This window comes from Cyanistes caeruleus, chromosome 6 (genome assembly GCF_971803275.1).
Source record: "Cyanistes caeruleus chromosome 6, bCyaCae1.hap1.1, whole genome shotgun sequence".
NCBI classification, from domain to species: Eukaryota; Metazoa; Chordata; class Aves; order Passeriformes; family Paridae; genus Cyanistes; species Cyanistes caeruleus.
The window spans coordinates 8,648,842-8,674,472 of NC_141706.1; the positions used below are offsets into that span (position 1 = coordinate 8,648,842).

A 25,631-nucleotide genomic window follows, 5' to 3' on the forward strand; every position below is an offset into this window, starting at 1 on the left:
GGGGCGTCACCGCGGGTGGTGTCACCACCCCACGCGTGTCCCCCTCTTTCCGTGCGCATCCCCGACCCCCCCGCCCCCCCCACCCCCCGCCGCTCCTCTCCCTCCTCCCTTCCCGGCGGCTGCAGTTTCCAATCCCGCCAGCAGCGAGCAGCAAGTGGATGCAGGATCGCGCCGCACACGCACCCGCACACACCCGCACACGCACCCGCACACGCACCCGCACACGCGCGCACCCCGCAGCAGCGGGCGGCCAGCACGGGCTCCGCGGGGCTCCCGACCCCCCGCCGCCGCATGCGGGCCCCCGCCGCCCCGCCGCCGCCCCCCGCCCCGCCGCCCCCTCCCGCCGCCGCCTCCGCCGCCGTCTGATGAGCCGCGGCCCCGCTGCACCGGGCAGCCGCCGCCCCGCCGCCCCGCCGCGCCCCGCTGCCGCCCGCCACCATGTACCTGCACCCGGAGGCTGCCAGCGCAGGTGAGCCCCGGGCCGCCGGGGAGGGGGGGACGCAGACACGCAGGACGCGGGGACACGCACCGGGGGTGGCCGGCCGCTCGCCGCCCCTCCGGGGATCCGCCGTGGCCATTGCCCGCTTCCCCCCCGCGCCTCCCCGGGAGTTACGGTAGTTTGGGGAGAAAGTCACCGCCGCCGCTGTCACCGCGCTGCGGAGCTGTCGGAGTCACCGACACCCCCCGCCCGGCGACACCCCAACCCCCGCGGGCAGCATCCTGCTCCCTAGCCCCCCAGAAAACACGGAGCGAGCCCCAAGTCCCTCTGGGTGCCGGCGCCCAGACAAGCATCCAGTACATCGCCCCTGTCCTCACACCGCGGAGCTGCTGGAGCCCCGGATCCCCCCCCGGGACACCCCAAGCCCCGGGGACAGTATCCCGCTCCCCAGACCTCCACCAAGCCCCCAGATCCCCGGAAGAGCCCCAAATCCCGGCATCCAGACCAGCATCCAGCGGTCAGCACATCCCTGCTCCTCACCGCCCGCCCCCTCCGTCCTTCTGGGGGTCCCCCAGCCCCGTCGTGCTGCACCCCCGGAATGACACCGGGACACGCGGGGGTGGGCGGCTGGGGAAGGGGCTTTCTCCGGCGCGGAATTGCTGAGCTCATGCTCGGAAGGCAGCAGTCGGCCCCGCACCAGGGAATCTGGGACGCTGGCGGGGACGTTTTGGGGGTGCCCGAGCCGGTGCGGAGACAGAGGGATGCTGCCGGAGCGATGCGGATCAGCGGGGCCTGGCAGCTGTCCCCGGCCGTGTCCCGGGGCCCGGGGAGCGGGCAGAAGGACAGCGTGTCCTGCGGTGGCGTGGGGACGTGCCGGCGGGGACAGCGGGGACAGCGGGCGCCGCCGGGGAGAGCTGCAGGTGCCAGGCCTGCGGGATCCGGCAGGCTGGGGAGCGCCGGGCACCGCCACGCGCTGTCACCCACGGCAGGTGACGGCGTCACCGCTGCCCGGGAGTTGGCAGCTCCGGCCGAGCTGCCTTCGAGGGGAACTTTGCGCCTGCCCGCAGGCTGAGCGCTCCCACCGGGAGCGGCTCCATCCCGTGCCACCGCGACCCCGCAGGGATGCCCGGAGCGCGGCACGGTGCTGCTTGGCCCAAGGTCACCCGGCGGGTGGATGGCAGAAGGGGGACGCCAGCCTGTCCCCGCCGGCAGCAGCGTGGCAGGGCTGCCCTTCCCTCCCGGTGCCCGAGATTTGCTCCTGCGTTGTTCCCCCTCCAAACTTTGCACCTGCCCCAAATTTGTCCCCCTTGTCCCTGCCAGATGCCCCCGTCGGTGGCCGGTGTGCCATCGACGGTTGCTCGTGCCATCGCCAGCTCTGCTTGGCAGGCTGGAAGCTCCCAGGGCAGAGATGGAGCTGCAGGATTTGGGGGGACAGACCCCCTCTCCCCCCTTCCCAAACCCCGTGCTCCCCGGCTGCTGGGGCTCCCATCACGTGGGAGTTTTCCCACGTCACCGGCGGCGGCTGTGCCGTGGCGCCTGGAGCCGTGGGGTGCTGGGGGTGCACACACCTGTGCAAGCACCCTGGCACTGCCTGCTTCCCTGGGTGTTCCCACCTTTCCCGGATTTTCCAGATGTGGTGCCGAGGGGGTGCCGGGTCTGTCCCCCACCCCGATGGAGGCTGAGGGGGTGCTGGCAGTTCACACCCCCGAAGGATTTGAGAAGAGACGGCCAAGCCACATCCCGGGGTGAAGCAGTGCCTGTTGTTCCCCCAAAACCCTGCCCGAGGTGGCACCAGACTCGTCCTCCTTGTCCCCTGCTCCGTGTCACCGTGCGGGGACAGTGCCTGCGGCCCCCAGCACTGGCTGCGCTTCATGGGGAGAGAAGATGCCGGGAAATTAGGGAAACTTTGCTGCCCAGGAAAAGAGGGGTCTGGGGGTAACGTGGAGCCCGGAGGTGCCGCTGGAGCGGTCTGGTTTTGGGGTCGGAGTCGCCCGAGGGAGTCTGGTCTTGGCTGGCAAAGGGGTGTTGGGAATTGGGATCAAGCTGAGGCGCTTCCCAAAGCGGCTCCCGCCAGCTGGAGGCATTTTTGGGGAGCCGCAGGGGAGCCGCAGGGGGCTGTGCTGCTGGGGGACCACCAAATGATGTGTCAGGAGAGACGCGTCCGAGCACAAAGCAGAGCTTGGGGTGCCCGCAAAGGTGCCCTCTTGTGCCACAGGGACAACGTCCCCCTTGCTTTGGGAACATCGGACAGTTCCCTTCCCCCTGCCAGACACCCCCCTCCATCCCTGTCCCCGCTGCTGGCACCAGCTGTCCCCTTTGGGGCGACGTTCCCATCCCCAAAGCTCCATCTTAGCGCAGCGATCAGGTGCCGGGGGGCCCTGCTCCCCACGTCCCCATCTTTCCCGGCTGGAAGCGTTCCGAGCAGAGCCGCGCGGCGGCTGGAGGTGGTGAATCAATAACCAGGCAGCAGCTGCCTGTTTTCCCCCCGCACCGCCTCGGAGCGGGCGATGGAGCGCCCTGGTGCTGGCGCGGCCGTGGGAGCAGCTCCGCGGGGCTCGGCAGAAAAGCCGGGCTTCCAAAGGAGCCGGCACACGGCGAGGAGCGAGGCGGGGGCCGGCGGAGGGGCTGGGAGCGGGATGGGGAGCGTGACGGGCGGGAAGGCAGACAAAGAGCGCAGGGATGGCAGCGCACGGGCCTCGCCGGGAGCCAGGCACCTGCTGCAGCCTCGCGTCCCGCGCGGAGCCGACACGGAGCGGGAGCTCCACACCCGGCCGGGACCCCCATCCTGCGCCGCTCTGGGGCCCCCCTCCCGGCCAGCCCCTCTGCTCCATCCCGAGGGATGCTCCTGCAGGCGTCTGGGAGCATCCCCCGCGGCCTCACCCCGGCCCTTTGTCCCCCACGGCGACTCCCTCCCATTTTCCGTAGCCGTGGGGGGTCCACGCGGATGCCGAGCCCCCCACAGTGGTGGTTCCTTGCTCCCAGCAGTCGCCACCAATTCCAACCCTTTCAGCCTCCCCACGCCCGCACTGACGTGTCCCAGGACCCCCCCCGAGCACGGCCGGGGCACGACAAGGACAAGGACTGGGGGGCTCCCCGCCGAGCGAGGGGTCTGGCAGGGAGGTCTTGCTGATCCCCCCTGACTCCAAGGAGCAGGAGAGGAGCTGGAGGCGGCTTTTCCAGCGCCTGATCTCGCGGCTTTTCCGCCTGCCGAGGAAGGGGGGGGGTGGGGGGGAGCGGGGAATGAAGACAGATGCAGATAATATCGCTGCCACCCCCCGGCCCCCGGGGGCTCAGCTACAATATCCATTATGGATGGATCCGGCAAGGGAACGGCTCCCGGAGAGCCGCCGGAGCGCGGGGATGATGGGCAGAGCCCCAGCGTCGAGCAGGGGGACGGACCCGCCTGGCTGTGACTGGCAGGGGGCCTGGGGGACGTGTGTGGGGCCAGGCTGGGCGTGGGGGGCGGTGGGTTGGGATGTGCCAAGCGGAGCATCCCCCATCCCTGTGGGTGCCAGCGTGGCCGTGGCACCGGAGGATCCGCGCCCGCCTGCCAGCTCCGGGTACCCCCCCAGCGCCCCGTCCCCTCCTGGTGTCCCCGGGCCTGGCTGCAGGAGGGAGAGGGTCACCTTGGGGGGAGTTAATGAGGTTTGAAGGGAAGCGGCCGCGCCGGCGGGGACGGAGCCGGCGCGGCGGCGGAGGGACAGCACAGCACAGCAGCCCCGCTGTTGTGACCCTCCGAGGGGGGAACAGCCAGCGGGATGCACCCCGGGGGGCTCCGGCTATCCAGGGGAGGCGGGGTGATGGGTTCTTCGCCAGCGGATGGGGCTGTGGGACACTGGTGGCTGCGGGGGGGCGATGGGTCCTGTCCCCGCTCCACCATGGATGAGCATCCCTGCTGCCCTATGGATGACCCTGCCTGTGTGTCCCTGGAGGATGCAGCCCCGGGATCAGGCTCTGCTGGAGGATTTCCACCACCCCCACCTCCCCCGGGCACCTTCCCACACCTGGGTCTCCAGTCTTCCCTCTGGGGCCTTCCTCGGCCCTTCATTCCCCTCCTCTGCCTCCTCCCTCCGAGTTGCATTTCTCCATCTTTCCATGTGCTCCCCTCCAAGCCTCCTCTTCCTCTCCCAGCACCTCCAGCCCCCGGGTCTGAGGGCTGTGGCCGACCCTGAGCATCCCCCATCCTTGAACTCCCTGCGGGAATCCTGTCCCCACGGTGGCCTTGATGTCACAACACGTGGACCCCGGGTGATGTGACCGGGGGGCACTGCCCAGGGGGAATCAGGGAGCTGGGGAGGCCAGCGGGGGGATCGTAGAGATGGGATGGGCTGCAAGGAGCCTGCCCGCCCCTGTTCCCTGGGAGCCGCTGGCTCTCTGCCTTCCCTCTCTCCTGCTGTCACCCGAAGGGCTCGGGAATGATGGAGAGCCCTGGGGCGAGAGGCTAAGTGGCGACGGCGCGAGAGCTGGCAGTGCCACTCTGGATGAGAGCCCAGCCCGCTCCTCCATGCCCGCTGCCAGCTCCAGGAGAGGATCCTGCGCCAAGTAAAAGGGGGCTGGGGTGACTCCAGGGTGGGGAGCGATGCCCAAGGGCTCATTTTGAAGCAGGGATGATGTGGAGCACCAGCCTGGCCAGGGGATGAGCGGCATCCTCTCGGGAGCAGGGGTGGGAATGGGGATGGGGATGGGGATGGGGATGGGGATGGGGATGGGGATGGGGATGGGGATGGATGCAAACTGCGGGAGCAGAAGGGGCTCCGGGGTTCTGGGTGCTCCTCGGGAAGAGAGAAGTGGTGGGGACCACGAGGCAGAGAAACCACACGGCTCTCCGGAAATCCTCGGCCAAAAATAGCCCAGCACCAGGGAAGGAGCGCCTTCCCTTGCCAAATTCTCCCTCCATCCCCAGCTCCCACTTGCCGTGGCCGCGGAACGGGAACTGGTGGCGTCAGGGCTGGAGGGGACACAGGAGGGACACATTCCTGCATGGCAGCTGGTGGGGACAGGGGATGTTCTGGGAGCATCCAGCCAGAGCTGTGCAGTATTTTGGGATGGTGTTCACCTCCCCTAGCCCTCCGTGGTGGGGCTGGTGTTGGTAGGCTCTGCCACCCCAAGCCCCCCAGGACTAGCAGCCCGGCGTGGGGGAGGCAGAGCCAGCCGGATTGACAGCTCCGGGGGATGGACAGATGGCTGGATGGAGAGGCAGATGTGTACGAGGGATGGATGGACGGATAGATGGATGGATGGATGGATGGAGAGATTGATGGATATGTTGGAGAGGGGGACACACGGATAGACAGACAGATGGAGAGAAGATGCTCTCGCCCAGAGCATGCCTGGAGTGCTGAGCTGTGGCACCACTCCTCTCCCCCAAGGCTCATCCCAGGATCCTGCCGGGCAGCGGGATGGCCGTGGGGTTTCCGATGATCCCTCACATCCACAGGAGCACGTGGGCAGGTGGCACCGCCAGACCCAGCTGGCCCAGCCCTCCAGCTCTTCCACGTGACACGCCAAGCCTGGCTCACAGCATTCCCAAAATGCCCACTGGGTTGTTACCAGGGATGGCAGCAAAGCCTCATCCCCCTCCTCGCCCATCCCTTCTCCCTCTCCCTGTGCCAAGGGCTTGGATTCCACGTTCCTGCTGTGCCCATCGGGGTCCTGCCCTGCTTCCCCCTGCCCCGTGCCCAGGATCCTGCACAGGAGCCAAAGCTGCAAATTCACAGCTTTTCAGCTGCATCCTAAAAATAAGAGGTTTGGGAAATATCGAGCAAATGAGTGGGAGGATGAGAAGAGGAGGAATTAATGGCCTGGCGCCAGGCAGGCAGCATCTGGGAAGCCCCGGCGTGACAACGTGGTCACCTCTCTCGGAGCCGTGCGGCCCTCCGGCCCGGCAGCACGAGGGGCTGCTCCGATGCCACATTCCTGCCCTATCCCTTTCCATCCCACAGCTCCACCCCGGCACCACCGTGCCCATCCAGGCTCGGCGTCACATCCCGCTCTGGCTCCAGAGCTCACAATGATGGCGCATGGTGGAATGCTGGGGGGGGGATGCGCTGCTCGCTTGGCACCTTCTCCCGCTGCCCTTTTCCCGGGAATGCACGCGTTTCCGCTGCCGGTTTTGGTGGCTTGGCACATGGAGCCGTTTCTCCATGTGGAGCTGTGGATGTCGGCTTTGATCACCATTTCCAGGGAGCTCAGTGGGAGCCTGGCCTGGGGGGGCTCCCCACAGCTTTGATTTTCCCCCCCAGGGTACTTGGCATCCATGGATCTCGCCGCTGGAACAGGGTGAGTGGGAGGATGCTCCAGGAGATAGGACTGAGATACTGAGCCGCTGCCAGGGAGACGCAGTGTCCACAAAACCTGGGAATTTTAGGGTCTGGATTAAAAAATAGGGCCCTGAGAGCCTGGACAGGGCCATCCTCACTGGGACACCTGCAGAGAGGTCGGTTCCAACCATGGTGCCACAAATGTGAGGCTTGTTCCAAAGCCTTTGCTCATCCAAAGCCTCTGGCACTCCATGGAGATTCCAGCCTCTCCATCCTGTGCAGGAGCTACCGTTTGGGAGAGCTGGAGCCATCCCTGGATGCCCTTTGCAGGGGCTTTGCCTTCCCAGCATTGCTCCAGGGCCATGGGTGTTGGCTGGAGCTGATGGTTGAGCTGTGGGATGGGACTGAATCCTGGGATAGTCACAGGGAAACAGGGAATTGGGAGGAAAATGGGTGGAGCTGCCCATGAGCCTGAAGGTCTCGAGCCGGGCTCGAGCGATGCCTGTCCTGGAGCTGAGTGTGCACAGGGCCACCAGCACCACAAAGCCACCAAGGTGTCCAAGGCTGCTGGGATGCACAGGGACACCGGGATACACAGGGACACCAAGGTGCCAGGGCCACCAGGATGCACAGGACCACTGGGATCCACAGGATCACTGGGATGCACAGGGCCACTGGGATGCACAGGATCACTGAGATGCACAGGATCACTGGGATGCACAAGATCACTGGGATGCACAGGATCACTGGGATGCACAAGATCACTGGGATGCACAGGATCACTGGGATGCACAAGATCACTGGGATGCACAAGATCACTGGGATGCACAAGATCACTGGGATGTCCAGGATCACTGGGATGCACAAGATCACTGGGATGTCCAGGTCCACCAGGAAGCACAGGAATGCTGGGATGTGCAGGCTCACTAGGATGCCCAAGACCATCAAGATGCACAGGCTCACCAGGATGCCCAGGGCCACCAGGATGCCCAGGGACTCTTCTGGGTGGCCCTGGAATGGGCTGTGCCACGGTTCCCACCTCCATCACTCCTGCACACGCCGGAGCTGAGCCGTGGGTCAGATCTGTCAGCACCGGCAGCTCCTCCCTGCTTTGGGCGCATCTTGCCGGATCTCCGGCTCCCACGCTGCTGGAGAGGACTAATCCCTCTTGGATCTCCGTGCCTCTCCTTGTGCCGGGGTCGGGTTTGAAGTGTTTCCTCACATCCACAAAGGCCGGAGCTCGCTCGTGCTCCAGAAGCAGCTAATCCTGAGGAGAGGCGGATAAAGCAGGATAGGCACGTGACTGCATCCCTGTCTCCTAAACATTCCCGGTCTCCCACTCCGAAGTGGGCACTGTGAAGGGTGCAGCGGGTTCCCAGCTTGTCCTAGATCTGCCGTGGAGACCCTTCCCCTGAATCCAGAACTCTCTCCACTGGCACAAGGACCTTCTCCCCAGACATGAGGAACCTCTGCCTGGCTCCAGAGCCCTCTCCCCCTGGAACAGGGACCCTCTTCCCTGGCTCACGCAGCACCGCACAAATCCCACGCTGGAGAGATGCGGCGCTAAGGAGGCAGGTAATCCTCTCATCAATAACGGCCTGGAAAAGTGGAATTATAGCCCGTCAAGTGGCATTGAATCCTGATGAAAGAGCCGCAGGGATGTTCCACCCCCTTCCCAGCCTCCGCAGCATCCCCTGCTCTGCCAGCACGTGGGACGGGATTGGGACCTCGATCCCTCCAAGGAGGGAGGTGGAGTCTGCGCCTCGTGGGCCCCCCTCACTGTGCCCTCGGGATGAGGCAGGACCAGCGAAGGGCCTCCGGGATTTGGGACATGGCCGCAGGGACCCCAGGGCCGCGGACCCTCAAGTCTCACCCCTCCGTCTCCACGCTCCCGCCTGGATCCGCGCTGGCAGCCGCGGAGATTTATGGAGAGCGGCAGGGAAGGAGGGCCAGCGGCGGCGTAAACAAGCGTCGCGTTTTCACCTTGTCACCCGCCCCCGGGGCTGTGTCTCGGTGTCACGCAGCTCCCCGCGTCCCCCCTGGATCCACCGGCCCCAGGGCATCCCGTGCCGCGCATCCCAACCCGCACAGGGACCCCCACACCGCGCCCCAGGGTTGGGGACGCGCCAGGAACTCCGAGCGGCTCCGAGTCTTTAATTAACCGAGTGCTAATTGCCTGGAAAACGAGTCATTTAAGTCATGCTGAGGGCGGCGCAGCCTGGGGGCCGGAATGGCTCCCCCCCGCCCTGGGGACACGGCGTGATCCCACCGGGAAGGGCAGGACCCACCCCGTGCACAGGGACACCCCCCTGGAGCTCCCCAGGCAGGATCCCGCTGGTGAATCCATCAGGATCATGGGGTGACACCAGGTTTGGGGGTGTGGCGGCACCTTGGCACGGGGAATCTGGCCCCGGGAACCGGCGCTCACTGATGTCCCTCTCCGGACACTGCCACGGCCGTGGTGCCCACCCCTTCCCTCGCCTTCTCCTTTGATTCCCTCTCTCCAGATTAATTTGAGGATGAACTTGACTCCGCAAGGACCGAAGGATCTGTTGGAGCTCCGGGCTAAGCCAGAGGGGTCACGGTGTTCCCAAACTGGCGCAGGGAGCACCGAGCGTGGGGACGAGGAGGGCTCATCCCAATTCCCAGCCCGCCCAGTAAGCCCCGGTGCCACTTGAACTGGTCGGGCTCCCAGGCGAGGAGGGGTGCCCGGCGCTCTCCGGTGCCGGCTGCTTCCCATTCCCCCGGCAGCTTATCCAGCCGGGGTTTATAAATGTTGGAAATTAAGGGCTGGTCCCAAATTCCCTCCTAGGCAACAGTTGCTATGTGAGTTTTATACACAGGCTCCTCGTGATCCGAGAGCTGCCTTTGGATGGAGAGAGCGCGGGTGCTGCAGGGGGGACCTGTCCCCAAAACCACCCCCACCACATCCCACCTTCATCTCCTCAAGGAATTTTTATAAATCACCCCTTCATGGTCACCATCCCCTTTCCTCGTCTGGTTCCAGCGGGGATGTGGGAGCCGTGGGTGCCTCGGCACGTGCCGGGGGAGATTCCAGAGCCCTGATCCCCCCCTCCCGGTCCACTCTGACTCACCCCGGCCTCGGAGCCGCCGGGAAATTTCGTTACAATAACAAGGTCTGCGGGCGAATTAATTATTAACATTTATTGTTTAATATTTATACTGCAGCACCGCTCCCGGCGCTGCTCCGGCCTCGCCGCCTCCCGCCGCCAGCTGGGGCTCCCACCACGGACAATCCCATCCCAGCGGGCACGGCGGGATGCGGAGCATCCGCAGGGATGCTGTGCCGGGGGTCCTGCCTGGAGACAAAGGTGAGCCGGTCTGGGGTCCCACTGGACCCCTCTGAGCCACCTTGGGTCCGTGTTCTCATCCCACAGTGGTCATTCTGCACGCTGGGAGCACGGACGCGAGCGGAAGTGCTGGATGAGGTTGATGAGTCTCCTTCCCACATTTTTGGGGTCCCCAAGGTCGCCCCCACGGCCAGGCTGGGGAGGAGCGGGTCTGCGCTGCCGTTTGGGATGAATCCGTGTGGGATTGGCTCACAAAGCAGCAGCCCTGGTCTTTGCCGGCCATGCCAGCGCTCCCAGGGTACCAGTGGGGATTAAAGCTCCAGCCTGAGCTCCCGGGAAGCGCTCGGGGCCGGATTCCCCCCAGGACACATTCACTGGGAGCCCAGAAGCCAAGGGAGTGGCCACCGTGACGGGACACTGCACAATGGGGCTGGAGCCTGCTGGACCACATTTCCTGTGTTTTCCCTCCCTGTACCCGGGCGCACGCCAGGAAAACCCCAGGATTTAGGTCTGACTCCTCCACTTTGTGCTGTGCTCCCCGCAGGGACCCCCTCCCGCGACGTCCTCCTGGTCTCAGCCATCATCACCGTCAGCCTTAGCGTCACCATCGTCCTCTGCGGGATCTGCCAGTGGTGCCAGCGGAAAATGGTGAGTGTCCGGCTTCCCTCCCGCCTTCCCGACATCCCGGCGTGCCCCCAGTGCCGCCGGCCAGGGGGCAATTCTCGCTTCCAGGGCAGCAGCCAAGCGGAGGCAGCTCCCCGGAGCTGCCGGCTGCAGCTTTTATTTGGGCTTTTCCGGACGTGCTAATGAAATGTTTGGGCGAAACTGTTTGTGTGGCACAAAGGGAAGTTTCCAAATATATGGATATATATTGGTGACGAGCCGGAACGAGCTGGCCCCTGTCCTGCTGGGCACGCTCCTGCCTGGAAAAGCCCCGTGGGAAGGCGGCCAGCCCGTCCCTGGCAGCGCCGGGCGCCGTGAGCCATCCCTGCCGCCCGCTGTGCATCCCTGCTTCCCTCCCCGATTCCCACCGGGGGCTTGGGACTGCGCTCCCTCCCGCCCCGCATCCTTCCTCCTCCTGCTGCTCCTCTCCCGGGAGCAGGACGTGCTCGGCCACGTTTCCTTCACCATCGGAATCGAATCTGGGTCAAGTGCTGCGATGGCAGAGGCGCTTCCCGACAGGGAGATGCCCACCCCGAGCCGTGGGAAGGCAGCATTACCATGGGAATGGGAGAGGGGGTCCGCATGGCGATGAGGCAGCGGGAGGGCGGTGGGAGGGAAGGGCCCTTCCAGGTGCCACCCAGGGGATGGGGAGAGAGAGCTGGCAGAGTAAAAAGCACTGGAAAGGAGGAGGCTGGAGCTGGCAGAGGAACAAACAAGTGTAAATTGGCCGGGAAGGCGCATCCCAACCGGCCCTCGACAGCACCCGGAGCTGGAGCGGCTGTGTGGGAATGACGGCCAAGCCCAGCGGGCCAGCTCCGGGCCGTGCCCACGCGGCCACCGCTGCCGTGTCCTCAGGAGCCCTGAGCTGCCACAGCCGGGGACAAAGATGAGCGCAGGGTTGGGGGATGATTCCCTCTGGGATGGCCTGTGAGCATCCAGCGAGGTCAGGCACCGCCGTGCCTCCCGGTGGGATTAGCCCATGGGCATCCAAGAAGGTCCAGGTGTTCCCCTGCAGCTCCTGGCTGCATTAGCCCTTGGGCATCCGAGGATATCCAACACCCCTGCAGTTCCTGGCAGGATTAGCCAATGTGAATCCAAGGAGGTCCAGGTGTGTTTCCTCGCAGCATCCAAAGAGATCCAACATCCCTGCGGCTTCTGGCAGAATTATCCCTTGGGCATCCCAGGAGGTCCAGGTGTTCCCCTGCAGCTCCTGGCAGGATTAGCCCATGGTTGCCCAAGTGCCAGCCCAAGCTGTGCTGGGATCCAGGTGTCCCAGCAAGCCAAGGAGATGGCTCCACGTGGATATGAAGAGGCTAGGAAGAAGGAGAAAGGAGAAACATTCCCATTCCATGGGCAGGCTGGATGCAGGCCTGGCTCCTGAGATCCAGGACCAGTGGGATGACAAGGGCTGGTTCTCCCCCCATCCTGCTCCGGCAGCTGCTCTATCCCACCTCATCCGCCTGGCACTGCATGGAGCATCCTCTCCCAATTGTTGGATAATTGGCATTAATTGGCTCCAGCCCACCCTAGGTCGGAGCAGCGCTCAGAACCTGCCGGAGTGCCCTGATTACCAGCCCCAGTTTGGAGCCAGCTCCAGCTTCATTATCCTATGGCAGCACTTCCCTGGTGCTGGGAAAGGTGAACTCAATTAATTCAGGCCCAATTAGGCCTAAAATTATCCACTCCTTCCCAGTGAGGCCATGGAATGGGATGCTGACGGTGGTGGCCATGCTTTCCTTGGGGGGATGCAGGGCACGAGTGCCCAAGGACCAAGGGATGAAGCCTCTGGGAATTTTGCTGCCTGGATGGACGGGATGGAGCCTGGAGACCATAAGGGAAAGGGCAAACCCCAGGTCAAATTCTATAAATGGCAGCACCTCCCAACTTCCCCTGGGATACTCCAGGGGTCCTCTGTCACCCCCTGACCCCTCTCCCCTCTCTTTCCCACAGGGAAAGCGTTACAAGACTTCCCTGGAGACTGTGGGAACTCCAGATTCCAGCCGAGGCCGTAGCGAAAAGAAAACCATCAAGTAGGTGCCAGAATGGGGGGGGGAGAGGAAGGACAGAGGTGGCCATCCCTTCTCCCAGTGGGAGAGGGGCTCCGGGAGACTGGGAGAGCTGGTGGGTGTCTCCAGCATCCTTGTGTATCCCACTGAGCCGTGGGCATGATGGAACCACGGGAACATCAGCCTGGGTGTCCCTAGGGATGCTCCAGGCCTGGGCGTGTGGATCCCAAGCCCTGCCCAGCAGGGCTGGAGTGGCTCTGCATCCCACGGGCATTCCATGGAGGAAGGAGAGCAGAGCTGGGGCATCCCATGGCACAGGGAGTGAAGTGGAGGCAGGAAGCCGAGGGGATTCTCCTGGGCATCCCAGATCCAGCACCGCCTCTCCACACCCTCTGCAGGCCTCCAGGGAGGAGGGAGCTGGAACGCCAGGAGGGAAAAAGTTCCTGCCTGGAATATAAGCCTATGGAAAACTTCCTCCCATGGCTGGCCTGGGTGTTATCGGGATTCAGGGGCACCTGGCCAGCCTGCTCCTATCCAACCAGGATGAGCTGGGAATGGAGGGGAAGGTGCATCACACCCCATGTCATGGCACAGGCAGCTCTCCCAAACTCCAGCACATTCCATACAGCTGGGATCCACCCGGAGCTGCAGGTGGGCACTGGGGGCTTTTCCAGTCTCTCAGCACCAGCGGGGAGCTGCTGAGCCCCCCAGCCCTTGGCACGCAGCTCCGGTGGCTTCCCGGAGCCAGGAGGTGCAGGTTCTGTGCTGGCAGCAGGCCGGTTCCGCGGGAAGGGATCCGCAAGGGAAGGGATCCATAAGGGTCTCCAACACGCAGCAGTGTCGTGGGTAACCAAGCATTTCCAGGGCTCAGCTGCTGAGCAGGCGAGGACACACGGACACGCGTGCCGAGGGCGCACGGACACACATTTGGGAATGCCGTGCAGGCACCGCACTCGCCAACACCCCCCTCACCCCTCACATCCTTCTCTCCTTCCCAGCCGGTGGAGCCGCCCGCTCCTCTCTCTCCACAGCTCTTCCCATCCTTCCATCCTTCTGTCCGTGTCCGTGTGTGTGTGTGTGTGTGTGTGTCGGTGTCTGAGGGCTGGGCTCCCCGTCTCTCTCCGCAGGATCCTGGCACTCCGGGGGCGGAGGGCTGCTTTTCCTTCTCTCTCGCAGGAATTCAGCTTCTCTCTCTTGTATTTCCCTTTTCTTTCTCCCCCGGAATCCGGCCGCTGTAGCGATCTAGACAGAGACTTTTGGAATAACAATGACAACACAGTGCAGCAGAAATGGAGCTCCTACCCTCCCAAGGAGTTTATCCTAAACATTTCTCCTTACGCTCCGTACGGTGATCCGCGCCTTTCCCTCAAGTGAGTTTCTCCTTACCGCGTATGCTCCGTGTAGTGAGTATATGGGCAGCACCCACTCGCCTTCCTCCTCCTCTTCCTCCTCCTTTCCCTCCTCCTTCTCCTCCCCCTCCTGCTCCCGAGCTCCCCGCACGCCACCCCATGGGCCGTCCCATGGAGACGAGCAACCCCTCCTTCCCGCATTCCCGGGGCCGGCCGGGATCTCCCTCCAGGACGGGGTTGCGCGTTGGGGGCACCCCCTCGGCACGGGGACAGGTCCCCCCGGGGCTGGGCTGCCGGCGAGCGGGACCCACCCTCCCGACCCCTCTCCCTCCTCCGCCCTTTCTCTTGGATGTTTTGCCGAGGCCCCCGCGCACCCCGCGGCCAGGACCCCTTTTTTTTGCAGTGCTGATGTCTCTCTTTCTCTCTCTGTCTGTCTGTCCGTCTCTTGTCCGTCTGCCCCCTCCGGCTCTGTCGCCCCCCCCCCCCCCGCCCTCATTCCCCGACGGCTCCCCACGTTTTCCACGTCCATCCGTGTGTCCGTCCGGCTCCCTTCGTGTCTGTCTGGGGGGGTCCGGCCGCCGGCCCGGCCCAGTGGCTCTCTGTTATCAGGGGCCAAGCTGACGGCGTCGGCCGCCGCCGGGCTGTCCGGGGACCGCGACGGCCGGCCCGGGGACAAGCAGCGGCTCGGCGAGGATGGCATGAGGAGCAGCGTGTCCGCCCACAGCGAGCCCGGAGCGGGAAAGGCGGCACGGGGCCGCTGGCACACGGTGCAGAGCCACTTGGCCGCAGGGAAGCTCAGCCTGTCCAAGTGAGTGAGCACGGCACGGTCCGGCACGGCCACGGCCGGCGGGCCCGGGCGCCCGCTCCCTGCTGCGGATGCGCTTGGATGGGGGCCACCGACAGGTCCCCGGGGCCACCGAGAGGTCCCCAGGACCACCGTGCCGAGGGAGAGGAGGCGTTTCCCGTTCTCCCAGTGTTTTGGCTCAGGGGCAGCAGAGGAGGCAGCCGGGCAGGAGCAGCACCTTTGGGTGCTGTCCCCAGCGCATTTCCAGCGCCGAGGGTCACCCTGCCCAGTCCCGGTGGGAAGCGGCTCAGCATTCCCAGCTCGGCTTCTCAGGGCAGGCAGCGCTACCTCGGTGGTGTCCCGAAGGCAGGAGGTGCTGTCCCACGCTCCATCCCTCAGGGACAATCAGGGACAATGTGCGGCATTTTCCCCCCGTGCGCTCCCTTTGACCCCGGCACAGCCACCGGACCCGGCGCCGGCACCACCTCCTGATGCCAAGGAAAGCTGGGAAAAGGCCGGGGCTGATCAGATTTAGGGAAAATCCGAGCTCTGGCAGGCTCTGCGGGGCTCCGGGCCGGGGTGGGGGTCTCGGCGAGACCTTTCACTGCTGGCAGCGCCGCGGCTCTGGCGGGGCTGATGGGGGTGTGCCGGCTGTGGGCTCCGTCCGGCGTTCTCGGTCTCTGCTCCGCTTCTCCGCGCTGGGATGTGGCAGCCGGGGGGTCCCGGCAGCAGCGCCGGCACTCCGGGAGAGCTCGGTGACACCGCCCATTCGGCGTGAGGCTGCTGCGCTCCAGCTGGGCACCGGGAAGCAGGAGGGAGAGGCGAGGAAAAGCGGGAGCGGCGCAGCCTTCAGCCGTCCCCCCGCTGGGAATCCGGACAGACGGATGGGCTGGCGCTGGCGGCAAGGACAGGGTTAAGGGCATGTGGAGGAGCATCCTGTTCTCCAGCAGCCCCTTGGCTGGGGGTGTCCCGGGGGTCCAGGCCGAGGGTCCGGCTGTGCCGGTGCCAGGGGATCCATCCGGGCACGGGCAGGGCGCGGTGCCGCCTGGCACGGCGCTGGAGGAGCTCGCGCCTCCAGCTGGCGCGGGGCCGACAGGAGCCAGATTTAGTTTTCTGTGACTGAGAGGTTGTAAATTGAACTAATTTAGGATTCGATAGGAAAACGAAAGGAGGTCGGCGTCGGCGCGGAGTGGGGGGCGGCCCCGTCCGTGGGGCTCCGTCCATCCTAGCTCTCCGCTCCTCTCCACTCCCTTCCCTCCTCTCTCTCTTTTCCCCACCTTTCGCTCTTTCTTCACCTCTTTTTTTTTTTGTTTTGTTTTTTTTGGTTTTGTTTTTTTTGGTTTTTTGGAGCTGCCTATCCCCTCCCCGCTACCTCTGTGTCCCCGCTGTTGGCATTGCACGATGGCACAGCTTCGCCCCGCGGTCCCAGCGGCAGCGCCGGGACGGGGACAGGGTCGGTGGCTGCGCTCAAAGCCACTCCTCTATGCCGGGCGGGGGTCCCGGGAGGAAATTCCTCCCCTGATCTCGTGGCCACGAGCTTCCCATGGACAATCCAGTGCGGCTGCATGGGCTGTGCCACGCATGTGCTGCATGGCCAGCGCCGCTTCCTTGGGGCATCCCGCTGCTCTCCTCGCTCCGCCGCCCACACGAAGCCCGTCCGCCCCGGGCCACGCTGCTCCGCTCTCCGTGTCCCACCAGAGCTGCGTCCGTATCCCTCCCCCCAATCCCACGATCTCCCATCCCGGTTGGAGCCTGGCTTGGCCCTGGAATGTCACCACCACGGGGGTTCGGATTCCCCCCTCCCGCAGCGTCCAGCACGGAGGGGACGGGAGGCCGAGCCCCCGCGGCGCCGCTGCTGGGTGCTGGGCTGGACTGGGAGGGACTGGGACGCTGGGATGGGCTGGCTGGCAGCACGTGAGCGGGCGCCACGGGATTTGCCTCCACGCAGCAGCCTAATTATCCCGCAGAGCAGGTCGGCCGGCGTGCTGGGAAGGCGCTGGCGGAGCGGCGGCCGCGGGAGCGGGTGGGCATCCGGCCCTGGCGAGCCCCCCGGGAGGCAGGATGGTGGCGGCCCGAGCCCCCCGTGCCGCCGGCAGGGCCGAGCCGCGGGCGAGAGGCGGAGGATCCGGGCGCTGCCCCCGCTGGCTCCCGCCGGAGCGCTCCCTGCGCTGGGGCATCTTCTCTCTAACTCTCTTCTTTTCCTTCCTCCAATTTTGCCCCTTCACCTTCTTCTCCTTTCTCTCCTCTCCTCTGCCCTTCCTCTCCCTAAGTTTCGAGGACTCCACCCTGTCCACAGCCACTACCCTTGAGTATATCCCCACCTCAGCAGGCGATCCCAAATTCCAGAGGCCCCGCACGCTCGTGCGCCAGCAAAGTCTGCAGCAGCCCCTGAGCCAGCACCAGCGCGCCAACCACAGCCAGCCCACCACCAGCCAGAGCCTGGGCCACCTCCAGGCCCACAGCGGCTCCTCCGCCGCCGCCGCCAGCTCCCGGGGCTCCCGCGGCGGCCCGGCGCGCCAGGGCACCGCCGCCGGCTCCAAGCAACGGATGGCCGGGGGCAGGAGCCGCTCCAACCCCGGCAGCTGGGACCACGTGGTGGGGCAAATCCGCAACCGCGGCTTGGACATGAAGTCCTTCCTGTAAGTGTGCGTTTGCCATCACTGCCCTCTGCATTCTTCTCTCCCCTCCATTCCTCTCTCCATCCTTTCCCTTCCTTCGCTCTCTCTGCTCCATCACTTTCCATCACCTGCTCATGTGCTCTATCCCTCTGCTCCTTTGCTCTCTCTATCCCTCTCTGCTCTGCTCTATCCCTCTGCTCATCCCGCTCTAGACCCCTCTCTCCCTCCCTCTCTCCTCTCCTCCTTTACTTGCCCCGGCGCGGCCGCTCATCTGTCTCCCCCTTGGGGACGTGCTGCCCATGGCCTGCGGGAAGGTCCGTGTCCCCCCCGGCTCACGGAGGGGGGCTCAGGGAAGGGGCTCATGCACTTCCCCAGTGTGCTTTGAGGTGTCCCTGGCCGTCCCCTTCCATCCCCAGGGACGGCCACCAGCGAGGCCCCCAGGGAGTGATGTCCTAAGCTGGTCATAGTGCGGGTGGCAGAGTCTCCCGTGCCGGGGTGACCGTGAGTCGGGCCCCGGTATCATTCCCAGCCGGAGGAGCCGTGGGATCTTTAATCCGCCTTAACCCCATCTCCTCCATCAGCGCTGTATTTCCAGCATCAAACCCCGGGGACTAATCCGAGTGCCGTGCTGTCACCGTATCTCGGCACATGACATTGTCCCTCCTCTGCAGAGCTGGGCCCCCCGGCTCCATCTTCCCTTGGATTCTCCAGCTCCTCCCTGGCCGCTGTTTGCCCCCTGGCACCCTGGAAAAGGGAATGCTGAGGTTCCAGCTTTGCCTTCCGCAGGCTGGTGGCACTTGGAGGGGGACGCAGGACTGACCCTGCCCTTCCATGAGTTGACACAGCTCTTCCTGCATCAGGATTAGATGAAAGACACAAATTTGGGTGCCCATCCCACCCCTTCCTGCTCTGGCGAGAGGGTTGAACCTCTGTCCCTGCACCCTGGGGTGCACTGCCCATGAGCCCCTCTCCGCTCTACCCTCTCCCAGGTTCCTCCCAGCTCCATTTCCCGGCTTCCTGACGTGGAGCTGCGGCTCACCAGCCATCCCGAGGGTCACGTTCTCCCTGTTTACCCAGCGCCGGTGCTGGTTCCAGCCTGACTTGGCGGAGAGGGAGCAGCCGCATAGCCCAGACGTGCCGAGTCAGCGCCGCTTCCCAGCGGAGGAGCCGCTGTCATTTCCCACCGCCTCTTTCCCGATCCATCGATTTTTCTTTCGCTCTTCACCCTGTTCACCCTCCCCGGCGCCGCGGGGTAAAGGCGGCTACAGACCCGGGCGAGGACCCGGAGAGGGCAAAGAGCCTTGGCCGTGGCACCGCCAATCCGTTCCTCCATGGAATGATGCTGGCACCTCACTCCTGTCACACTCTCCTTCATTCCCAGCCCCTCCAGGCACCTTTTTCCCCCTTCATCAGGATTTTGGTATCCTCCCTGCCCGGACCGGTGGAGGAGAGGGACAGCGCGGGTATCCACGCGTGCCTGGCTCCTTTCTCCCCACAGCCCTGTGCGCCCAATCCCGGCCATCGTCACCTCGCAGGAGCCGGCGGGGAGAGCCGGGGTCCCCTCGCTGCCGGGGGTCCGCGGGACGCCGCCGGTTCCTGCCGGTTCCCTGCCTGACGCTGTGTTCTCCTCTCTCTTTCTCTCTCTCTCCCGCTGCCGGCGGGGCCGCCCGGGCAGGGAAGGCCGGATGGTGGTGTTATCCCTGGTTTTGGGACTCTCAGAGCAAGATGACTTTGCCAATATTCCCGACCTGCAACCCGCTGGGACGCAGCCGAACCAGGCGAACGCTCAGGGGGACAAGAGGTATGAGCGAGGACGAGGCCGGTCCCGCAGGAGGAGGAGACGAGGGCCTCACCCAGGGTGGAGGAGGAGGAGGAGGAGGAGGCTGGCCTCGTGGAGCGCGAAGGTTGGAGCGGCACAGGGTGGCCCAGCGGGCACCGGCACGTCTGAGCTCTCCCCGGCACCGGCACCCGCGGTTCTGCCTCTGGAGCAGCGGCACCGAGAGCACCCCCATCCCTACCTCCTCCCTCCTCCCTCCTTCCTCCCCCTCCTGCCCTTCCCGGCCCTGGCTGCATGCAGGGGTGGGGGCTGGGGGACACGCTCAGGGACCGGGGGACACGGGGGGTACCCCCCACATGATGCCGCATGGGCTGAGCTGTCCCATCCTGACACCCCGCTGCCACCTCCATCCCGGCGGGATGGGCAGCTCCCCTGGGGACCCGGGGACACCGCTGCGGTGGCAGGGGGGCAGAGCGAGCGCCACAGGCCGGGGAGAGGACGCCGTACCCCCCGTTCTCCTCCAGCACGGCACAGCCCCTCGCCTCCGACTGCTCCCCGCATTCCCGGCGTGCCGCAGGCTGGGCAGCGCATCCAGCGCCCTGCCCCGGCGCCCGGGCGCGGCCACCGGCGCTGGCTGGCAGAGGCAGAGGGTCCGTGCGCCGCCGGGAGCGGGTGTTCATCCCCTCCGGAGCGGGGAGGAGGTGTGAAGCCAGCGGGCGCTGCCTCCCCGTGTGCTCGGCGTGCGGATGAACTGGCACCGTTCTCGCCCGCCGGCTATTTTTACCCTGCTCCGCTTGGTTTCGCTCCATCTTTTAGCACTTCCCTCCCCGGCGTCGCGCTGCGCAGCCGGTCCCCGCCGGGAGCACCGGCAGCCCGTGCCGGCCGCCGGCTGCCCCGTGCCGAGGGGACGGGGACGTGGGACACGGCGGGTGGGTGGCTGTGCCGCAAAGACCCCGCTCCCCGCTTGTCGCAGCTCCCTGCTCCGAAACCCCATCCCAGCACATGCATGGCATTCCCCACCTCCATCCCTCCCGCTCCTCGTTCCCTGGGCTCCGCAGGACGTGGCGGGATCGGCCGGCGGAGGGGACGCGCTCCGGCAGCCTCGGCTCTCTCCCGCCCACCGACGCTGCCGACCACCCGCTCTTCTTCCTCAAAACATCTCCTCCATCCCTGTTTCGCAGCTTCTTCCTTCCAGCCTGTCCCCGGCGGCTCCAGCCCGGCTCCTCGGCGTGTCTCCTGTCCCGGCGACTCCGTCTGTCCGTCCATCCGCCCCTGCTCCTCTCTCCCATTCCCTCCCGGCAGGCCGGCGCTGGACGACGCTGCTCCTCCTTTCTTTTGCTCTCTCCCGCTCTCTCTCCCGCTATCCGTGACCTCCGCCGGCATTCCCGGCTCCACCGGCGCCTCCTCGCGCAGCGGCCCAGCCGCCGGCTCCTCCGCCTTCATTTTCCCTGGTTTTAACCTAATTTTGCCTCCCCAGCTGTCTTGGCCTCTCCGGTTCCTTCCTGGGTGCCATCCCGTGTGTGTGTGTGGGTGTCCCCATCGCCCCCCCATGTCCCCTCCCCGTGTGTCTGCGTGTGCTTGGCGTGGTGGTGCGTGTCCGTGGCATGTTGTGGCTTCCCCGTGTGTCCCTGCGCCTCTCGGTCCGTCTGGTGGTTTGTCACCGTGTCCCAGCTCGGACAGGAGCCGTGGCGGGCGGGTGGGAGCACCCTGGGATGCCTGTCCCCTCCGCCACGTGCCCGTGTCCCGTTGTCCCCGTGCCTCGTGGCAGTGTGGCCTCGGCGCATTCCCGTCCGTCTCCATCGCTGCTCTGTCCGTCTGCCTCCTGCCGCTCCTGGCTGCCCACCCTGCCCGGCACCATGTCCGGGAGCCACCGTGTGTGGGGACAGCCAGGACAGTGACCCCAGGGGTGTCTCAGCCACAGGAAAGTGGGGCAGGGGACAGCGAACCCACCTGGAGCACCCGTGGGTGCCTGGCGCCCACCGGGATAAGGGGGTGCGGTGTGTGAGGAGCAGCCAGAGCCGTGGGTGCTGTGGGGACCGTGCTGTCCCTGCCATCGCCGTGGGACGTGGCCAGGGGGACTTGCTGCCGTGCCCTAAGGGTGCCAGGCCACCAGCTGACTCCAGGATCAGGGCCGGGATGCTGGTGGGCTGCAGCCGCCGTGTGTCCCGGCAGCGTCCGGCACAGCCCGGGCTCAGTATCCGCTGGGAGAGGGCGCCCGGGAAGCCCTTCGCTGTCTCGCCCTCGGCTCCCGGCCCCTCTCCTCCAAGGCCTCTCTTCCTGCAGGTTGCCGGCCGGTGGGAAGGCTGGGAACGCGGCACCGGCGCCGGGGCAGCCGCCGCACGATGAGTCCGACCGCAAGACGGAGCCACACTCCTCCGTCTCCGACCTGGTCAACTCCCTGACCAGCGAGATGCTCATGGTGGGTGGGTGGGGTGCGCCAGGTTTGGGGGTCTCCACGGTCGGTATCCAACCCTCCCAGCTCTTCCCTGTGCCATCCACAAGCCCTCCGGCACGTCCCTGCACGCTGTGCCAAGTCCCTGTCGGCTGAGCCGGCGCAGCGCGGACGTGTCCCCCGGGCGGGCACGAGGGAGCGAGTCGTGCCGGACACGTGAGGGATGCGCTGTCAGGAGGAATTTGGCTAATTGGAGCTCCCGTTCCACGGGACGAGTGGCGCTGAGCCAGGAGGCGTCGGAGGCGGTGGGAGCAGCAGGAAGCCGGGGAGAGGCTGATGTCCCCTGACAACTGGCGGGGCTGGGGTCGGCAGGACAGGGGTCGGGTCCCCGCCAGCCCTCGGTGCGGCGCTCACCCCCCTCCTCTTTCCCCCTCCCGCAGCTCTCCCCGGGCTCAGAGGATGACGAGGGCCATGAAGGCGTCAGCCGGGAGAACCTGGGCCGCATCCAGTTCAGCGTCGGCTACAACTTCCAGGAGTCCACCCTGACCGTGAAGATCATGAAGGCGCAGGAGCTGCCGGCCAAGGACTTCAGCGGCACCAGCGACCCCTTCGTCAAGATCTACCTGCTCCCCGACAAGAAGCACAAACTGGAGACCAAGGTCAAGAGGAAGAACCTCAACCCACACTGGAATGAGACCTTCCTCTTCGAAGGTATGGATTGGGATGGACTGGAGGGGATCAGAGTGGGAGCAGAGCCTCGTGGGATCCTCCTGGGGTTCAGCTCAGCTCAAGCATCCAGCGTGGTGGCTGTTGGTGATGCAATGGGTTGGCCAAGCCACCGAGGCCAGGCTGGATGTGCATCCTATAAAGAGGATGTGGGGGAAGGTTTGGAAGACTCCATGGGTGGGTGCAAATGTGGGAATTAATGTGGCAGCAGCTCCTTGTGCCATGGGCTGCTCCACATCCTCTGCCTGGTGCCAGGGTCTTGCCACCAGGACAGGAAGGATGGAGCAGTCTTGGAACTGCTCCTCATCCCTCTGGCTTTTCCTTCCCCGGCACAGGGTTCCCCTACGAGAAGGTGGTGCAGCGGGTGCTGTACCTCCAGGTCCTGGACTACGACCGCTTCAGCCGCAATGATCCCATCGGAGAGGTGTCCATCCCGCTCAACAAGGTGGACCTGACCCAGATGCAGACCTTCTGGAAGGACCTGAAGCCCTGCAGTGATGGCAGTGTAAGGCCCTGGACCCCTCCCATCCCCCTGGGGAAGGCAGGTGACCCCCTGTCCCTGCAGAGTCCCAACAGGACCACCCCAATCCCAACGGGGACATTTTCTGTTTCAATATCTGACGGAGATTTTTCTCTTCTCAGATTTTAAATTAAGTAGCCCAAAGTCTCATTTTGGGTCAAACCAGACTGTTTCAGGTGGACGTAAAATGAAAGTTTTTTCCTTCTCCTGCCTCCAGCAAGACCAGAAAAAGTCCCACAGGGTGTGGCCCTGTTTCCTCCTGCCCTGATTTTCCGTGCTTTCCCAAACCCCACCCTTGGGCTGCTCCAGTGGGGGGGTCCCATGCCAGCACCCCGCTCCCACAGAGGAGCTCTGGGGGGCGTGGGTGTCCTCAGGGAACACATGTGTCCCGCAGGGAAGCCGTGGGGAGCTGCTGCTGTCGCTGTGCTACAATCCCTCGGCCAATTCCATCGTGGTGAACATCATCAAGGCACGGAACCTCAAAGCCATGGACATCGGGGGCACCTCAGGTACGGCGCCGGCTGCCCCCGATCCCGGGTGGCATTCCCTGGCTCCCATCCGGGGCTGAGAGCGGCTCCTCTCCCGCCAGATCCCTACGTGAAGGTGTGGCTGATGTACAAGGACAAGCGGGTGGAGAAGAAGAAGACGGTGGTGATGAAGCGGTGCCTGAACCCCGTCTTCAACGAGTCCTTCGCCTTCGACATCCCCACGGAGCGGCTGCGCGAGACCACCATCGTCATCACCGTCATGGACAAGGACAGGCTGAGCCGCAATGACGTCATCGGCAAGGTGGGTGACACGCCCGAGGGACTCCCAGGTGGGAACTGGGGACAGCCAGGCCCGGGGCTGCCAACGCCTGGTGCCATCTCCAGTGTGGAGCGCGGTGGGGACCCCTCGTGCTGGGTGTCACATCCACAAAGGGCCGGAGTTCTCCCAGAAAAGCAGGGATAGGGCATGGGGAGCCACACCGGGATGGATCCCACCCCACGGGATTACTCCCGGAGACGGGAGTGGCGGAATTATCCATGAAAACATCATTAGCACAAAGATGACAAATGAGCGCCATAATCTCCGCCCGCGATCCCCACACGCCGCGCTGGGACCGGGAAAACGCAGCAGTTGAGATAAATCCATTAAATAAATCCCCGGATCAGCGCTGATGGGCTGCCGGGCAGGGGCGGAGGTGGCGGCGTCCCCGGTGTGGACACATCCAAGAGCCCGGATTCCAGGGATGGACAGGCAGTGTCCATGATATCCCGCTCTCTGTTAAAACCCTGCCATGGCCTGAGGCTCGCTAATCACTTTTGATCGCATAATTAGCAGCGCGCGCTGTTCCATCCCGGCTCTCCGGCGATGATCCGCGGAGCCGGAGCGGTGGCACCGGCTCCCGGAGGTGGCAGCAGCAGCAGCGAGAGCTGGCACACGCGCTTTTCCACGGCGCCATATGGAAAATCGAGGGATAAAAATAGCCCGGCTCCGCGCCAAGCCCGGAAAAGCGGGGCTGGAGCAGTTTGGGGGGTGAAGGCATCAGCACCGGGCGGCGGGTCGGGGGATGGAGCGGCCGTGGCGGCTCCAGGGATGCGTTTCCCGCAGATTTACCTGTCCTGGAAGAGCGGTCCCGGCGAGGTGAAGCACTGGAAGGACATGATCGCCCGCCCGCGGCAGGCAGTGGCACAGTGGCACCAGCTGAAGGCCTGAGCGCCCCCGGTCCGCGGGCTCGGGGTCCCCCTTCCCAGCTCCCAGCCCCTTCCCGCGGCGCTCCCGGCCAGGGACCGGCGGGACAGCGGCCTGGCTCACGGGAACCCTGCGGGAGGACGGGGACGGAGCCCCCCCGACCCCCCGCGTTCGCCTCTCCCTGGGGTGTGGGGGGTGCGGAGCCGCCCCCCACCCCGGCCGAGGAGGTGCCAGAAGCGATGTCCCCCCATCCCTATTCCCACCGCCGGGCAGGACTTCTGCGAGTGCTTCCAGCCCCGCTCCCGGAGCCCCTCGGCCCCTTCCCGGCCTCGCCCCCTCCCCCATTTCAGGGGGTCAGGCTGCAGGTGCAAGAGGGACCCTCCGCCCTCCCCGTTCAGCTCCATAAAACCCCTCGGAGCCGCCAGCGGAGCCACGGAGCCCCCCCTGCCCCGCCCCGTCCCCACCGCGCCCCCCTCGAGCCTCCCGGGGCGGGCGGGGGACACCGAGGGGAGGGGACGGCCCCTTTTCCTGGGATCGGAAGCCATGACACAGTTCCTTATCCAAAGCGGGCTCCTCCGTGCACTGCCTTCAGCCGGGTTCGATGCTTTACCTCCGTCTTGGGTCTCGGCGGGAGCGGGGGGTCCCTAAGGCGGGCCCCCACCCCGGGCTGGAAGGGGCCCCTCGGGGGAATGCGGAGCTCCACAGGGTCCCCTTCCAGCCGGGGCTGCTCCGGGAGCCCCGTGCCCACCCCTGGGGATAAAGGGTAGAGCGAGCGCTGTTGTCCCTATCGAGGGCAGGTGACATTCCCTGGGCTGGTGGCATTCCTTGGGACGGCCAGCCTGGCAGGATCAGTGCCAGCAGCAGCATCCCCACGGAGCCCTGGGATGCACATGCCAGAGCCCTTCCCCGCTCCCTGGGACCCCCAAAAACAGGGATAGACCCACCTGGGAGCCCCACAGGGGTGACAACGGGGTCGGTGGTGGCTCTCCGGGCAGACGCCAGATCATCCTCAGTCTTCCTGCTCCCCCCGTGGCACCCTTGGCTCCCAGCAGCTCCCACAGCCCCAATTTAGACGATTTTGGACAATCTGGAGAGAAGTCATAATACTGCTA

General features: G+C 65.6%; 1 protein-coding gene across 4 annotated transcripts; it reads left to right on the top strand.

Annotated features, from left to right (window-relative positions):
• Positions 1 to 360: 360 nt before the first annotated feature.
• On the top strand, positions 361 to 24,639 carry SYT7 (synaptotagmin 7). 4 transcript variants are annotated; one of them, XM_086894383.1, is made up of 13 exons: positions 361 to 469; positions 10,555 to 10,658; positions 12,624 to 12,703; positions 13,918 to 14,049; positions 14,621 to 14,836; positions 17,083 to 17,451; positions 19,106 to 19,231; positions 21,491 to 21,626; positions 22,040 to 22,310; positions 22,661 to 22,830; positions 23,240 to 23,354; positions 23,435 to 23,634; positions 24,439 to 24,639. In XM_086894383.1, exons 1-13 carry the CDS (start codon positions 439 to 441, stop codon positions 24,541 to 24,543), a joined length of 2,055 nt encoding a protein of 684 aa, XP_086750509.1. In that variant the 5' UTR covers positions 361 to 438; the 3' UTR covers positions 24,544 to 24,639. The 4 variants fall into 4 exon arrangements, with proteins under 4 accessions (XP_086750509.1, XP_086750511.1, XP_086750512.1 ...); XM_086894385.1 differs by lacking the exons at positions 17,083 to 17,451; positions 19,106 to 19,231; XM_086894386.1 differs by lacking the exons at positions 14,621 to 14,836; positions 17,083 to 17,451; positions 19,106 to 19,231 and having other exon boundaries at positions 362 to 469.
• The last annotated feature ends 992 nt before the right edge of the window (positions 24,640 to 25,631 follow it).